The sequence below is a fragment of the Bufo gargarizans genome, chromosome 1 (genome assembly GCF_014858855.1).
Source record: "Bufo gargarizans isolate SCDJY-AF-19 chromosome 1, ASM1485885v1, whole genome shotgun sequence".
Classification (NCBI taxonomy): Eukaryota; Metazoa; Chordata; class Amphibia; order Anura; family Bufonidae; genus Bufo; species Bufo gargarizans.
In genome coordinates, this window is record NC_058080.1 from 740282014 (window position 1) to 740298439 (window position 16426).

A 16426-nucleotide genomic window follows, 5' to 3' on the forward strand; every position below is an offset into this window, starting at 1 on the left:
TCCAGAGCAGAATGGAGACAGAACGGAGGCAAACTGATGTATTCTGATCCTTTTCTATTCAGAATGCATTAGGGCAAAACTGATCCGTTTTGGATGCTGGTGAGAGCCCTGAACGGATCTCGCAAACAGAAGGCCAAAAAGCCAGTGTGCCTTCGGCAGCGCAGGGGGAATCGGGGACCCCAATAACTTTGGGCATAAAGGCAGAGCGGTATTGAGTGTGCGGAGCAGCTGCAGTCAGAGGATCCTGAGCCTTCCCCTCCACTACAGGCTGTTGGGTGTGACTCACATTTTTGGCCTTTGAACCTGGGCTGGGTGATGAGAGCAGGCTTCCTCTTCCTGGGAGGACCCACACAACTTTCTCTCTCCGCTCAGACTCCACTGCAGACCCCGGGAGACCCTGCGTGTCCTAGAGGTAATCTTTACGCTTGTTACATGGGTTACAATGTATCTGTGTCTCACTGTGGGGGATACATGGGGGCTGCTGTCTACATAGTAGCAGTGATATTGTATCTGAATCCTTCATGCAGGCTTGGAGGGGCACACGTACATTTTTAGGGTTTTCCCAAAATCCAACAACTGATTTCTTTATGGGGGAAAAAAAAAATCTTTCTTAAAGGGACAGTAAAGACAATTTACATAAAGCCATCTGCTGTGATTTGCTTGAAGCTAGGTTTCCACGTTAAGGGTCTTTAAAGCCAAAGCCAGGAACGGATCCTAAACGGAGGACACGTCTAGGGAAAGACTTGAATATATATATATATATAAATATATATATATATATATATATAATTTGTGTTTTTTTTTCTCTCAAAAATATAGTTATACGTAGGAGACCTTTCAGATTTGCATTTCAAATCTCATTGTGATTTCGCAAAGTCTATCCATCTGTTGTTCTCTTGTATCAGCCAGAGATGCAGATTTTTATTTTATTTATTTCATTTTATTAATCGGGGTCCTAACTCTCTCTTTACAAGCCCCCCCCCTCCCCCACGCACACTTAAAGGGGTATCTCGGTAGGTAAAAGTTATCCCTTAGGTCAGGGATGCCCAAACTACAGCCCACCAGCTGTTGCAAAACTACAACTCCCAGTATGCTCGGACAGCCTACAGCAGGACATGGTGGTAGTTGTAGTTTTACAACAGCTGGAGGGTCACAGGGTGGGCATCCCTGCCTTAGGGCAGATCAGTGCGGGCCCTACCGCTGGGAACTCCCCCCTCCCCCGCCATGACAACAGGGGCCCCATGCCCCCTGCTGCTCCCCCTGAAATGCCCAGAGTTTCTATGGTATTTCTGGAGATAGCCGAGTAGAGCTATGGCCCACTGTCCCTCAGTCAGATGCTGGGAGTTGTAGTTTTGCACCCACTGGTTGGAAACCTTTTGCTTTAAGGCCTAGTTCACACTTCAGTGTTTGGTCAGTGATTTCCATCAGTGATTTGTGAGCCAAAACCAGAAGTGGAGCCTCCAAAGACATTAGGTAGAAGGTAAAGATCTGCTCCTGTTCTATGTTTAGAGCTGCACCTGGTTTTGGCTCACAAATCACTGATGGAAATCACTGACCAAACACTGAAGTGTGAACGAGGCCTTACGCTACGAATACATTGGGTTTGATATTGCGTTGCGGATCTAACACGATAACAGGAGTGCGATAACTGCACCCGCTTAGCTGTCGTATTGTCCATCTTGCTGTATTACTTGGGAGGAAGGGGTTAAGGAGCACAGTGACAGCCCAGATTCGGAGCAGGTAGGTCTGGTTGAACCTGTTGGTCTGTATGTTCTTAAATATGCATATACCTGAAAATAGCATAACCCCCCCCCCCCCCCCCCCCATCCCCACCAGGTCGGAAAAGCCCTATGAGCGTAAACTGCGCCTGAACTTTGTCCTGCCTTATAAATGAGTGTCCGCCCTGCAGATCCCGAGCGTAAGGAACCTCGGGATAGCGAGCTGAATCTAATGCTGGGTCTCTTGCACTAATATAGTAGAAAAAGGGGTTATCCCAATAATTTAAAGCAGTTTTTTTACTCTCATATCTGGAGGACTTTCGGTGAAGGGGCAGCAGCTGCGTCTCCCAGAATGGCTAGCAATCGGCTCAACCCTTGCATGAAGATGGTCCCTAACGTATAGCTCCAGAGATACATGGGGTATGTGCTGCCCCCATAATCTCCACTGTCTACAGAGAGAGAGAGCTGTGTATTACTATGAAGTTAGAATTGGGGGACGAATGAAAGAAAGGTGTCTCGGCCGCTTCACAATCAGATCACTACGGGGAGGGGAGCAAGGAAGCTACTGAGCATGTCAGTCCACCACTGAATGCAGGACTACAAGGACAAACGCCAGGGGGCGCTACCAAAAAGGGAAAATGTAGGCCCATACACAGCCTTAGGCCTCCTGCACACGGCCGTTGTTTGGCTCCGCATCCGAGCCGCCGTTATGGCGGCTCTGATGTGGACCCATTCACTTCAACGGGGCCGCAAAAGATGCGGACAGCACTCCGTATGCTGTCCGCATCCGTTGCGTGCCCCAGCAAAAAAAAAATAGAACATGTCCTATTCTTGTCCGTTTTGCGGACAAGAATAGGCATTTCTACAATGGGCCCGTTCCGTTAATTGCAGAAGGCACACGGGCGGCTTCCGATTTTTGCAGATCCGCGATTTGCCTTAGTGGTGACTGAGTTCTCAGCAGCATTGAAAATGGAGTAGCGGGTAGCGCACGTATCCACTGACTTTAATGTCACATCAGTAGTTTTCCACAAACGGTGGCTCCATGGCCATACCGCGGAAGCGCGCCTTATGTTTGTCCGTGATTATGGGTCCCTCCTGCACCTTTATAGTCTATGGGCTTGTGAAAACCACGGCGTATAAAACACACGGACACAACATGGATGCCGTCCGTGGTTTCTGGAAATGAACCTTCAGCCTATCAGTGTCCATGATATACAAGTGCACATGTAACAGGTCAGCCGGTGTCATAGGTAGAGATGAGCGAATTTCCGCTTATGAAATTCATTCACGCTTAGTTTACTGGTATAAGCTGAATTGCGTTATGGATTGCGTTACCAGGGACCATAACGCAATTCTATAACGGACTGCCTTTAGAAATTTGCTCATCTCTAGTCATAGGTAGAAATCTGACAGATTCCCTTTAAAAGGGACACGGCTTAGTTTGGGAACTACCATGTTAATTGACCCTGATTCGGTAATATTGGGAGTCCCTACTGTGTGACCGTGCCAGTGCTGGACAGATTGAGCCGCCCCCTACTGGATGGGTAGGGGTACCATAAATATTTAGAGTCTATTTAACCAACCAATAGGGGTCCAATGTATTGTGGCATGGGACCCAAAGGTCTCTCTGGCATCCAAGATTTTGCATTGGGGTCCAGGAGCCTCAAGTTACGCCAAAGAAAAGCTGCTTCCATGTGCTTGGTGACATGACCACGTGTTTCACTGCCACCATTAGATCGCTCACACAGACCTTTGGATATTTGACATTTTTACACAACTCCACCCAAACCTGTCAACAATGACTCAAAGGACTGCAATGTCTGCTGGAAGCGGGCACTTTCTAGGGCTAGGAACTAATGGGTACAGAGGGCACAAGGCCGTAGTTTCAGTCTGCATCCGATCCACGTTTTGTTTTGCGGATCGGGTGTGGACCCATTTGTTTCAATGGGGCCGCAGAGGACGTGAACGGCACACCCGTGTGCTGTCTGTATCTGCACATGCGTTTCGAGGCCCCGCAAAAAAATAAAAAAGATTTAATATATAAAACATGCCCTATTCATGTCCATTTTGCAGACAAGGATAGGACATTTCTACAAAAGTTTTTAAAAATAAATGGTGGCATGCACTCAGGCGGGATCCGTATTTTGCGGACTGCAAAACATGGCCACGTGCGGGTCACTGCAGGTGGTATCAGACTGTCTCAAAAGTCTGTCTGGAAACTTTGTGTAATTGGTGATTTGCTACATCTATTGTCTGTAGGCGCAATAAATTCGTCAAGGGACACTCCATGTAAAACCGATAGTGTGCTATGCCCAGGGCAGGGGCTAAGGGGGTGGAGCATGACACAGGGATCCAACAGAATAGCATGCTCCACCCATTAGGTCCTGCACTGGGTAGAGTTTAGAGTGTACCAGTCCTGCCCAGAGTGTGTTTTTTTTTTTTTTTTGGGGGGGGGGGGGTGTCTGACACCTCCACTGATCAGCTGCCAGAAACTATAGAGTGCAGAAGGCTCCATCCGCCGTGTAGTGGCCATGCCGGGGTACTGCAAGTGAACTTTTATATAGTGTCCAGCTGCTGCCCAAACAAGCTGATCGGTGGGGATGTTGGGCCAATAGCCTATCCTGACGGTAGTCCCAGAAAACGGCTATATAGGGGGTTTCTTTAGCTTTTTAGGACTTTTAGCTTATCTGCTCCTGGATTCTACTACTCCGGGATCACCTCCTGGTGCTACAGGCAAGTCCACACAGCAGATCTCAGGGGTGTCCTTGTAAGTGATGGAAGCCATGGATCTCCAGGGGAAAGGGGCGCCCTTTCATGCTATATTGTATACAGCAGCTTCCCTGCCATTGAAGGGCTGCTACCAGCAGGAACGGCCCTGTCATAGTCCCATTTTATGTTAATGTTTTGGGGGGTTTGTATATTTTTTAATGATTTGTTGCATTTACTTTTTATTTATTTGTATATACAAAGTAAAATGACAAAATAACATTGTAATCACTTATTTCTTCTTCTTTAGGACAATGTCTGGAACCGACGATTTTTCGGTAAGAGATGCTTAATTTTGTAGCAAATATTAAAAACTATCGGCATTTAATCCTGTCCCTTCTTAGGGCTCATGCATATGAATGTATTTTTCTTCCGTTCCGCATACGGACCTGTAAAAAAAAACTGAACTATGCATTTCAATGGGGCTTGGAAAAAAAAAAATACGGAAAAGACTCCATATGCATTCCGTGTCCGCATGTTCGTTCCACAAAAAAACTAGAACATGTCCTATTCTTGTCTGTTTTGCGGACAAGGACAGGCGTTGTTACAGTGGATCCGCTTAAAAAAGGATACAACACGGACGTCACCTGCAAAATACATACGGTCGTGTGCATGAACCCTAAGGTCCATTTACATGGCCTGATGCAGGACCATAACAAGTCGATCAGAGTTATTTTTTATTTTTAAAGGGCCTTTACATGGGCCGATGGGAAGTGCAGAGGTGATGAACGATCCTTACTGCCACACACTTTACATTGGGTCGGCGGCACGTTGCCTGTTTACGCGAGGAGAAGCTGGTCACAAGCGGTCATTTATACGCTCTCCTATATGATCTAGTTATCTGACAAATGAGCATCTACTTGCTTTTTGGCTAATTGGTGAAGAGGGGACCAACAATTGTTCCTACAGATGTTCATTCCAGCATGCCGCTCTATTCTAGAATCTGCAATGGAGGCCCCTAACAAAGCCACCAATACAGATCCTAAAAGGGTCCTTAGTGAGGAAGCTACCATCTTTCTTGGCTGCACAAATGTGTCTAGACATTAGCAGTCTTTAGGTGTTCTGACCCCCCAGAAACACAAAAAAATTAAGAAAAATGTAGGCCCCATTTTAAAAGCAATTCCATTGAAATTGGTGGGAGGTCTAGGATTTGTGACTGCCGATAGCTTCCGTGTTTGGTGTTGTCCTCATGTAATGTTTGCATCTTCTTCCTATAGCTGGCGGATGCCTTAGCAGATACTACTCCTGCCAAGTCAAAGAATGTAAGCAACCCAAAAGATGGTCAGCAACCAGGTGGCTGGTCTGCATCAAACCCTTGGGGCACAAATCCAAGTGCTCCTTCTGCCCCTGGTTTCACACCATATGGACAAGGCCAAGCAGGAGGACCATATTCTAGTGGTGGATCTGGAGCACCATCTCAACCATATCCATCCGGACCTCAGCCACAAGCTCCAACACAGCCATATCCATCTGGAGCTCCAACACACCCATATCCATCCGGACCTCAGCCACAAGCTCCAACACACCCATATCCAGCTGGAGCTCCAACACACCCATATCCATCCGGACCTCAGCCACAAGCTCCAACACACCCATATCCAGCTGGACCTCAGCCTGGAGCACCATCCCAACCATATGCAGCTGGACCTCAGCCTGGAGCACCATCCCAACCATATGCAGCTGGACCTCAGCCTGGAGCACCATCCCAACCATATGCAGCTGGATCTCAGCCTGGAGCACCATCCCAACCATATGCAGCTGGATCTCAGCCTGGAGCACCATCCCAACCATATGCAGCTGGAGCCCCAACACACCCATATCCATCTGGACCTCAGCCTGGAGCACCAAGTGCACCTTCAGGTCCTGCTGGGCCTTATCCAGGGGCTGCACCCGGTCAACAGCCTTCTGCACCAAATGCCCCACAACCTGCTGGACCTACTGGACCCTATCCAGGAGCCCCTGCAGGACAACAACCAAATCCACCAAATGCCCCATACTCTTCTGGACCCTACCCAGGAGCGCCCACTGGGCCACAAGGAGCTCCAACTGGGCCCTATCCTAATGCACCTGGGCAATATCCTTCAGCTCAGTATCCTTCTGGGCCTGCTGGAATGCCAGGACCCTATTCCAACCCTTCTGGGGCATCAAGTCAACCATATCCAAGTGCACCAGGTCAAGGCCCCTCACCAGGTGGATCTTATCCTGCTCCTTATGGTCAGTCAGGTCCTGCAGGAGCTGGCCAGGGCGGGCCTTGGGATTCTAATCCATGGGGATCTCAGAGTGGCCAGTATCCATCAAACCCAAATATGCCATACCCAGCCTCCAGTCCATTTCCAAATCCTGGAGCTGCATCATCCATACCATGGGGTGCTGTGCCTCCAGGTCAGTGGGGGCCATCTGCTCCATTTCCTGGAGCTGGTGGATCCTACCCTAAACCAGGCTCATATCCATGAAGCTGTCTGTTCCAGTGGCTGACCCCAGAACCCACCCTAGTGAGTATAGTGTTCGTGGGACATTGTGTTTTATATTGTTTTATGCTGAAATATGGAGACTAGGTTTTTCCATGATTGTATTCTAGATAAAGCTCAGACCCTGCGCTAATGTTGTCAGAATGTTTTGGGACACCACTGTAACGTCCAATTCTCAAATAATTTTGGCATTTTCTAGTAGAAATTATGGAGGGATGGCATACAGAAATGGACATGTTGGAGCTGACAGATCCTCTATACTACTACACCACACAGGAGAGCTGACAGATCCTCTATACTACACCACACAGCAGAGCTGAAAGATCCTCTATACTACACCACACAGGAGAGCTGACAGATCCTCTATACTACACCACACAGGAGAGCTGACAGATCCTCTATACTACTACACCGCACAGCAGAGCTGACAGATCCTCTATACTACTACACCGCACAGGAGAGCTGACAGATCCTCTATACTACACCACACAGGAGAGCCGACAGATCCTCTATACTACACCGCACAGGAGAGCCGACAGATCCTCTATACTACACCACACAGGAGAGCTGACAGATCCTCTATACTACACCGCACAGGAGAGCTGACAGATCCTCTATACTACTACACCGCACAGCAGAGCCGACAGATCCTCTATACTACACCGCACAGGAGAGCTGACAGATCCTCTATACTACACCGCACAGGAGAGCTGACAGATCCTCTATACTACACCGCACAGGAGAGCCGACAGATCCTCTATACTACTACACCACACAGGAGAGCCGACAGATCCTCTATACTACACCGCACAGGAGAGCCGACAGATCCTCTATACTACACCACACAGGAGAGCTGACAGATCCTCTATACTACACCACACAGGAGAGCTGACAGATCCTCTATACTACTACACCGCACAGGAGAGCCGACAGATCCTCTATACTACACCGCACAGGAGAGCTGACAGATCCTCTATACTACTACACCACACAGGAGAGCCGACAGATCCTCTATACTACACCGCACAGGAGAGCCGACAGATCCTCTATACTACACCACACAGGAGAGCTGACAGATCCTCTATACTACACCACACAGGAGAGCTGACAGATCCTCTATACTACACCGCACAGGAGAGCTGACAGATCCTCTATACTATACCGCACAGCAGAGCTGACAGATCCTCTATACTACACCACACAGGAGAGCTGACAGATCCTCTATACTACACCACACAGCAGAGCCGACAGATCCTCTATACTACACCGCACAGGAGAGCCGACAGATCCTCTATACTACACCGCACAGCAGAGCTGACAGATCCTCTATACCAGTGTTTCCCAACCAGTGTGCCTCCAGCTGTTGCAAAACTACAACTCCCAGCATGCCTGCACAGCCAAAGGCTGTCCGGGCATGCTGGGAGTTGTAGTTTTACAACAGCTGGAGGCACACTGGTTGGGAAACACAGCTCTCCTGTGTGGTGTAGTATAGAGCAGACAGATCCTCTATACTACACCACACAGGAGAGGTAACAGATCCTTTATACTACACCACACAGCAGAGCCGACAGATCCTCTATACTACACCGCACAGGAGAGCCGACAGATCCTCTATACTACACCACACAGGAGAACTGACAGATCCTCTATACTACACCGCACAGCAGAGCTGACAGATCCTCTATACTACACCACACAGCAGAGCCGACAGATCCTCTATACTACACCGCACAGGAGAGCCGACAGATCCTCTATATTACACCGCACAGGAGAGCTGACAGATCCTCTATACTACACCGCACAGCAGAGCTGACAGATCCTCTATACTACACCGCACAGGAGAGCTGACAGATCCTCTATACTACACCACACAGGAGAGCCGACAGATCCTCTATACTACACCGCACAGGAGAGCCGACAGATCCTCTATACTACACCGCACAGGAGAGCTGACAGATCCTCTATACTACACCGCACAGGAGAGCTGACAGATCCTCTATACTACACCGCACAGCAGAGCTGACAGATCCTCTATACTACACCACACAGGAGAGCTGACAGATCCTCTATACTACACCACACAGCAGAGCCGACAGATCCTCTATATTACACCGCACAGGAGAGCTGACAGATCCTCTATACTACACCGCACAGCAGAGCTGACAGATCCTCTATACTACACCACACAGGAGAACTGACAGATCCTCTATACTACACCACACAGGAGAACTGACGGATCCTCTATACTACACCGCACAGCAGAGCTGACGGATCCTCTATACTACACCGCACAGCAGAGCTGACGGATCCTCTATACTACACCACACAGGAGAGCCGACAGATCCTCTATACTACACCGCACAGGAGAGCCGACAGATCCTCTATACTACACCGCACAGGAGAGCCGACAGATCCTCTATACTACACCGCACAGGAGAGCCGACAGATCCTCTATACTACACCGCACAGGAGAGCCGACAGATCCTCTATACTACACCGCACAGGAGAGCCGACAGATCCTCTATACTACACCGCACAGCAGAGCTGACAGATCCTCTATACCAGTGTTTCCCAACCAGTGTGCCTCCAGCTGTTGCAAAACTACAACTCCCAGCATGCCTGCACAGCCAAAGGCTGTCCGGGCATGCTGGGAGTTGTAGTTTTACAACAGCTGGAGGCACACTGGTTGGGAAACACAGCTCTCCTGTGTGGTGTAGTATAGAGCAGACAGATCCTCTGTACTACACCACACAGGAGAGGTAACAGATCCTTTATACTACACCACACAGCAGAGCCGACAGATCCTCTATACTACACCACACAGCAGAGCTGACAGATCCTCTATACTACACCACACAGCAGAGCTGACAGATCCTCTATACTACACCGCACAGCAGAGCTGACAGATCCTCTATACTACACCACACAGCAGAGCTGACAGATCCTCTATACTACACCACACAGCAGAGCTGACAGATCCTCTATACTACACCGCACAGGAGAGCTGACAGATCCTCTATACTACACCGCACAGGAGAGCTGACAGATCCTCTATACTACACCACACAGCAGAGCTGACAGATCCTCTATACTACACCACACAGCAGAGCTGACAGATCCTCTATACTACACCGCACAGCAGAGCTGACAGATCCTCTATACTACACCACACAGCAGAGCTGACAGATCCTCTATACTACACCGCACAGCAGAGCTGACAGATCCTCTATACTACACCGCACAATCCCTCATTGCCACCTGAATATTTCTGCTGCAAAATCTGCCTGTTACATGTGAAGTTTTCATTGACTGTGCTGTGAATTTCACTCTGTTCTTTGCTAAAAATCCACAGTGGAAATCTGCTGCGTAACTTGACGTTCAGCAAATTTTATTTTATGTTCCCTTTAGTGCAAGGGTGACATTTCGCTAAATGCTGCTACTGTGTACGCAGCGGATGTTATGTTTGCCATTTCTTGGCGGAAAATCAGTGTATATGCCCTGTGTGAATAGAGCCATATAGATAAACGAATGACTGCTCCACTCTTTAAAACCTGAGAATTGACTTGTATACTGCCTATATGTAATATATGTGGGGGGGTCACATACTTCTTGTTGCATAAACCTGTCTTTTTTTTTTTTCCCCCTCTTCTTAGATTTCCCAGAATTAAAAAGAAAAGCTCCAAAGCCCCTCATGAACCCAGGCCATCGTACGACCTACACCAGAACTGATCAGCCGATAGAAATCTGGAGGATGTCTTCTATACGCGGGTGACGCGGCCGCTCCTCCGGATTCATTATACGGACAATGTTTCGCTTTTTCTACCGATACAAGGAAATATATTTACACGCAGGTTATGTGGAAGCCTCTTTTTGTAATTTTTGTATACTTTGTTCTTCTTTTGCCTCACAAGCAATATTCTTACCAGGGGAATGTCACCTAAATTCTGTAAAGTATAACATGGTGGGGGGGGGGTTCAAAAAAACGATGCAAGATGCCTTGGGTGCTGCTCGAAATGAGCCCTTTCTGTTATGTCTATTTTGGACAAACTCTTTTCCTTAGGGAGCATGCACACAAATGTCTGTTCACTGGATCCGCAAAAAAACGGAAATGACTCCGTGTGCATTCTGTTTCCTTATGTCCGCACCGCCAAAAAAGATTATATTATAGAATATGCAGACAAGGATAGGCATTATTACAACGGATGCAATACGGATGTCACATGGACGTCATCCGTATCTTTTTGCGGATCTGTGTTTTGCCGACCACAAAATACATACTGTGGTGTGTATGAGCCCCCCTAAGTATAAGAAGATTTCATGGTGTCCTGCGCCACCACAGGGGAAATAAAGCACTACGCAGCGCCCATTGCAATGAATTAACAATTGCGTATCTATTAGATGGGGGGGGGGGGTCATCCCCAGTAATATAGAATACCGTAATATGGTATTTGAGCGTAGGGTGTTCCAATGCTCCCCCTGATGGCAGATTTCAGGGGAAAGAAGGATTGGGCTGCTGAACTGCAGCATGCCCAATCGTTTTGTGAGCAAGGGAGATAATTTGCTGCCAGAGGATTCTGGCAGCAGCTCATAACCTTTCCCTTAAGGCTTGTTCACGCAAACGTATGGGTTCCGCAATTTGTGGTCCCCAATGCACGGAGAACGTTCGTGAAGGCTCCGGGACGGATCCAGACCCATTCCGCAAAAAGATAGAGCAAGTTCTATCTTTTTGCGGAATGAAAGTACGGAACCCCATGGAAGCACTCCGTAGTGCTTCCGTAGCGTTCCGTACCTCTTGATTTGCGGTCCCATTGAAGTGAATGGGTTCCGCATCCGTAATTGACACTGACAGTGTCCTTGTATTGCGGATCTGCATATGCGGTCCGCAATATGGAAATGGAACACATACATTCGTGTGAACAAGCCCTTAATGAGAAGACATGCATGCTCGGCTGAGGAAGGGGGGCGCCAGCTTTCTGATGTGTATGGCCGGCCTAAAATTCAAATTCTTCATCTATTAGCAATAAATTGGAAATGCAGCAAATCAATGTAGGATCATCCCTTCACTTACAGCTGCAGATGACTAAAATGTAAAGTAGACGCTACAGGTGATATCTGGGGCAGGGGTACGAAGCATCCAAAAAAAATGGGTGCTAAGGAAAATGGGGGGATGGGAGTTTCATAGTATTGGACAAAACAAATTTTGCTTGAGTATTTTTCAGTGGTGCCAACTATTTCCCTTCCCTCTATAGGAATTACAGGGGTTGATTTATAGCGCCGCTCATTTCAATGAGTTGTATCTAGTATTGTAGCATTCACTTGAATGGGCTGCAATACCAGGTACGGCCACAAGAGGCGCTATTTCTTTTTTTGTTAATTTCGGATGGCTCCTTTAACACATGTACGGTTGTGATGCCTGGTACTCTCCCCACGCCCATATAAAGATATATATATTTTTTTTTTTTTCCTACAATATTTTACCTAAGATCTTCTGTGGGTTGCTGGCAGGATCACTTCTATCACAAATAAGTATTTATTGTGTGGTTGTCAGAGGTTTGCACGTTGTATTATACTAACCAGGGTGATTTATTGCTTAATATTCTTTATATATTTCTGAATTTATTATATTTTTTTCTTTCTTTTTTTGGGAATAGTTGTAGAAGATTTCAGCATTTATGGCGTTTGCACTGATTTTTGTAATAGAAATTCAATAAAGATGAGGATATCAGTGAATTTTAATATATATAATAAAGGTATAAGAATCTGGCATGAAATTCCGGTCCTGTGATCATTTCTAGGGAGCGAAGTGGAATTAAAGGGGCCCTCCAGGACCTGTCTGCAGGATCGACCCCAATAAACCACTGTCTGGTAGCGTGGGTCCATTTGATTTAAAACGTTATCTGTCTTGTGAAAATTGGGTGCGGCGTTACCGAGGGAAAGAAATTATTTATATTATTTTTGCAAATGAGGACTTCAGTGCACCGAGGGGTGTGACCGCCGCAGGAAAGGCCCTGCCCCTCAGTGCACCGAGGGGTGTGACCGCCGCAGGAAAGGCCCTGCCCCTCAGTGCACCGAGGGGTGTGACCGCCGCAGAAAATGGCTCTGCCCCTCAGTGCACTGAGGGGTGTGACCGCCGCAGAAAAAGGCCCTGCCCCTCAGTGCACTGAGGGGTGTGACCGCCGCAGAAAAAGGCCCTGCCCCTCAGTGCACTGAGGGGTGTGACCGCCGCAGAAAAAGGCCCTGCCCCTCAGTGCACCGAGGGGTGTGACCGCCGCATGAAAGGCCCTGCCCCTCAGTGCACCGAGGGGTGTGACCGCCACAGAAAAGGCCCTGCCCTTCAGTGCACCGAGGGGTGTGACCGCCGCAGGAAAGGCCCTGCCCTTCAGTGCACCGAGCGGTGTGACCGCCGCAGGAAAGGCCCTGCCCTTCAGTGCACCGAGCGGTGTGACCGCCGCAGGAAAGGCCCTGCCCCTCAGTGCACCGAGGGGTGTGACCACCGCAGGAAAGGCCCTGCCCTTCAGTGCACCGAGGGGTGTGACCGCCGCAGGAAAGGCCCTGCCCCCCCCCCAGTGCACCGAGGGGTGTGAACAGCACAGGAAAGGCCCTGCCCCTCAGTGCACCGAAGCCCCTATTTGCATAAAGAGTAAAAGTCTTGTATTCTCGGGGACACTGCAACCGATTTTTCACAAGACGGGTATCATTTTAATCAGCAGGATCAACCCTACCACGCAGCATGCCTGGTTAAACAATGCTCATCCTGCCGACAGGTTCTCTTTTAATAGTGTTGTCTGAGTTTGGCAAAAAAAATATAATATAAGAAGCTCCGGTCCACCCCTGCGGTCTCTGTTTACTTGCCTTGTCTTCTGCTGCAGCCAATGACTGGCATCAGAGGTGAAGTGCTGCTTGTGGCCACATCACCACTAAAGCCAGTCATTGGCTGCAGAGGAGCATGTGACCATGCCCATAGAAAACGGGCCAGGGACCGGAACGTAAGCACAGCGGAGGCAGCATGCAGGACTGGAACAGCAGGTAAGTATTAATCTTCTATTTACGAAGGCAGGCTGTGGGTCCTTGGTAAAAACTTGGTATTTCCGGAGAACCCCTTTAAATTTTAGATAACTCCTTTTAACATGTATATTTGATTGGCATGCAGGGTATTAACCCATCACATATATTTTTGGTCCAAAATCAGGGACCAGCAAACTCCGGCGATCCAGCTGCTCTGAAACTACAACTCCCAGAATCCTCCTTTCACTTCCATGGGAGTTACAAAAACAGTCAAGCAAACGTGCATGCTGGGAGTTGTAGTTTTACAGAAGCTGGACTGCTGATGCTTTTACCTTTTCATCACTTAAATGGGAGGCGCGCTGCAGTAACAAAGAACGGCCGCTATCCCGAGTACCCCGCAGTGTGGTTAGTGAGGATAGAGCACTGCTATAAAAATCCTGGACAACCCCTTTAAAAGGGTAGAGAAGACAAACTGCTTCCACTAGAGGGCGCTCATGCACTACACAGGTATATGTGCCTGTATGTGCAGAAACAATTGGCTGCTGATTGTGAATGTGGCCCTTTGTAAACCCTTAGTTAGACTCATTTCGTAACGGCAGGAAGAATTCCCATGAAAATATCATCTGTGTACGTTTCCAGGATACGTTTGCTGTTAATGGATCCAGGTTTGCTCTGTTGTGGCTTTGCAGCACCCAGTCCCGTCCCTTTGCAAATTTGCAGTTCAGATGATGGATCTGTAGATCTAGAGGACAGGCTCGGACTGTTAAAGGGACAGTGCATGTCTCCTGATGCATGATTATCTATGGATCAGAAGCAGTGATTGCTCCAATACATGATGTGTCCAGCTACTGGGAGTGTCGCCTGCAGCAGTCTGGTGATAATTAGATGGTTCCTGGTTCCGCACCTTCACACCGGTGTGATCTGGTTACATGCTCACTTTCAGGACCATTCTTCTGCCTGTTCTGTGCAGACCTGAGGGAGTGGGAAGGGGCGGCGTGTCAGGATGGCCGCAGGATTATCTCAGTCTGACCAATCCACCATGACACCCATCCACGGGTGTAACAGAAGGACCATTCCACCATGACCGCCTTCAGCAGCAAGATCAGAACGTGATTGTTTTGGTCTCCTGAATGCACAGGGATAATAAACACTGCCATGTCCCAGTACAGGGATAATAAACACAGTGATGTCACAGTACAGAGATAACGCACACAGTGATGTCACAGTACAGGGATAATAAACACAGTGATGTCACAGTACAGGGATAATACACACAGTGATGTCACAGTACAGAGATAACGCACACAGTGATGTCACAGTACAGAGATAACGCAGTACAGGGATAATAAACACAGTGATGTCACAGTACAGACATAACGCACACAGTGATGTCACAGTACAGACATAACACACACACAGTGATGTCACAGTACAGAGATAACACACACACAGTGATGTCACAGTACAGAGATAACACACACAGTGATGTCACAGTACAGAGATAATACACACAGTGATGTCACAGTACAGAGATAATACACACAGTGATGTCACAGTACAGGGATAACAAACACAGTGATGTCACAGTACAGGGATAATACACAGTGATGTCACAGTACAGAGATAATAAACACAGTGATGTCACAGTGCAGAGATAATAAACACAGTGATGTCACAGTACAGGGATAATACACAGTGATGTCACAGTACAGGGATAACACACACAGTGATGTCACAGTACAGGGACAATATACACATTGATGTCACAGTACAGGGATAATACACACAGTGATGTCACAGTACAGGGATAATACACACAGTGATGTCACAGTACAGGGATAATACACACAGTGATGTCACAGTACAGGGATAACAAACACAGTGATGTCACAGTACAGGGATAATACACACAGTGATGTCACAGTACAGAGATAATAAACACAGTGATGTCACAGTACAGGGATAATACACACAGTGATGTCACAGTACAGAGATAACACACACAGTGATGTCACAGTACAGGGATAACAAACACAGTGATGTCACAGTACAGGGATAATACACACAGTGATGTCACAGTACAGGGATAATACACACAGTGATGTCACAGTACAGGGATAATACACACAGTGATGTCACAGTACAGAGATAACAAACAGTGATGTCACAGTACAGGGATAATAAACACAGTGATGTCACAGTACAGAGATAATACACACAGTGATGTCACAGTACAGTGATAATACACACAGTGATGTCACAGTACAGGGATTAGGGCTGCAACGATTAATCGAGGTTATCGATAATATTCGATAACAGGGTTTGTTGTCAACGAATAATCGGCCGATTCGTTGCTATGTGGGCGGGAGCGCGCGGTCAGGTGCTATGCCTGCGGGTCCTTGAACTTTAAATCACTGCATCGTTATTACCTTACAATGAAGCTCCAGTAACAGGCAGAGCGGGCGGCGG

The 16426-nt window shown here is 47.9% G+C and overlaps 2 protein-coding genes across 2 annotated transcripts in view; one reads left to right on the forward strand and one right to left on the reverse strand.

Annotated features, from left to right (window-relative positions):
* The window catches only part of WDHD1 (WD repeat and HMG-box DNA binding protein 1), a 148696-nt gene that overhangs the window by 117485 nt on the left and 14785 nt on the right, over positions 1 to 16426 (reverse strand). The gene's annotated exons all lie outside the window — the stretch shown is intronic.
* On the forward strand, positions 304 to 12723 carry LOC122924948. The gene is made up of 4 exons (XM_044276491.1): positions 304 to 412; positions 4735 to 4762; positions 5702 to 6976; positions 10606 to 12723. The coding sequence occupies exon 3, from the start codon at positions 5763 to 5765 to the stop codon at positions 6957 to 6959; it is 1197 nt and encodes a 398-aa protein (XP_044132426.1). The 5' UTR covers positions 304 to 412; positions 4735 to 4762; positions 5702 to 5762; the 3' UTR covers positions 6960 to 6976; positions 10606 to 12723.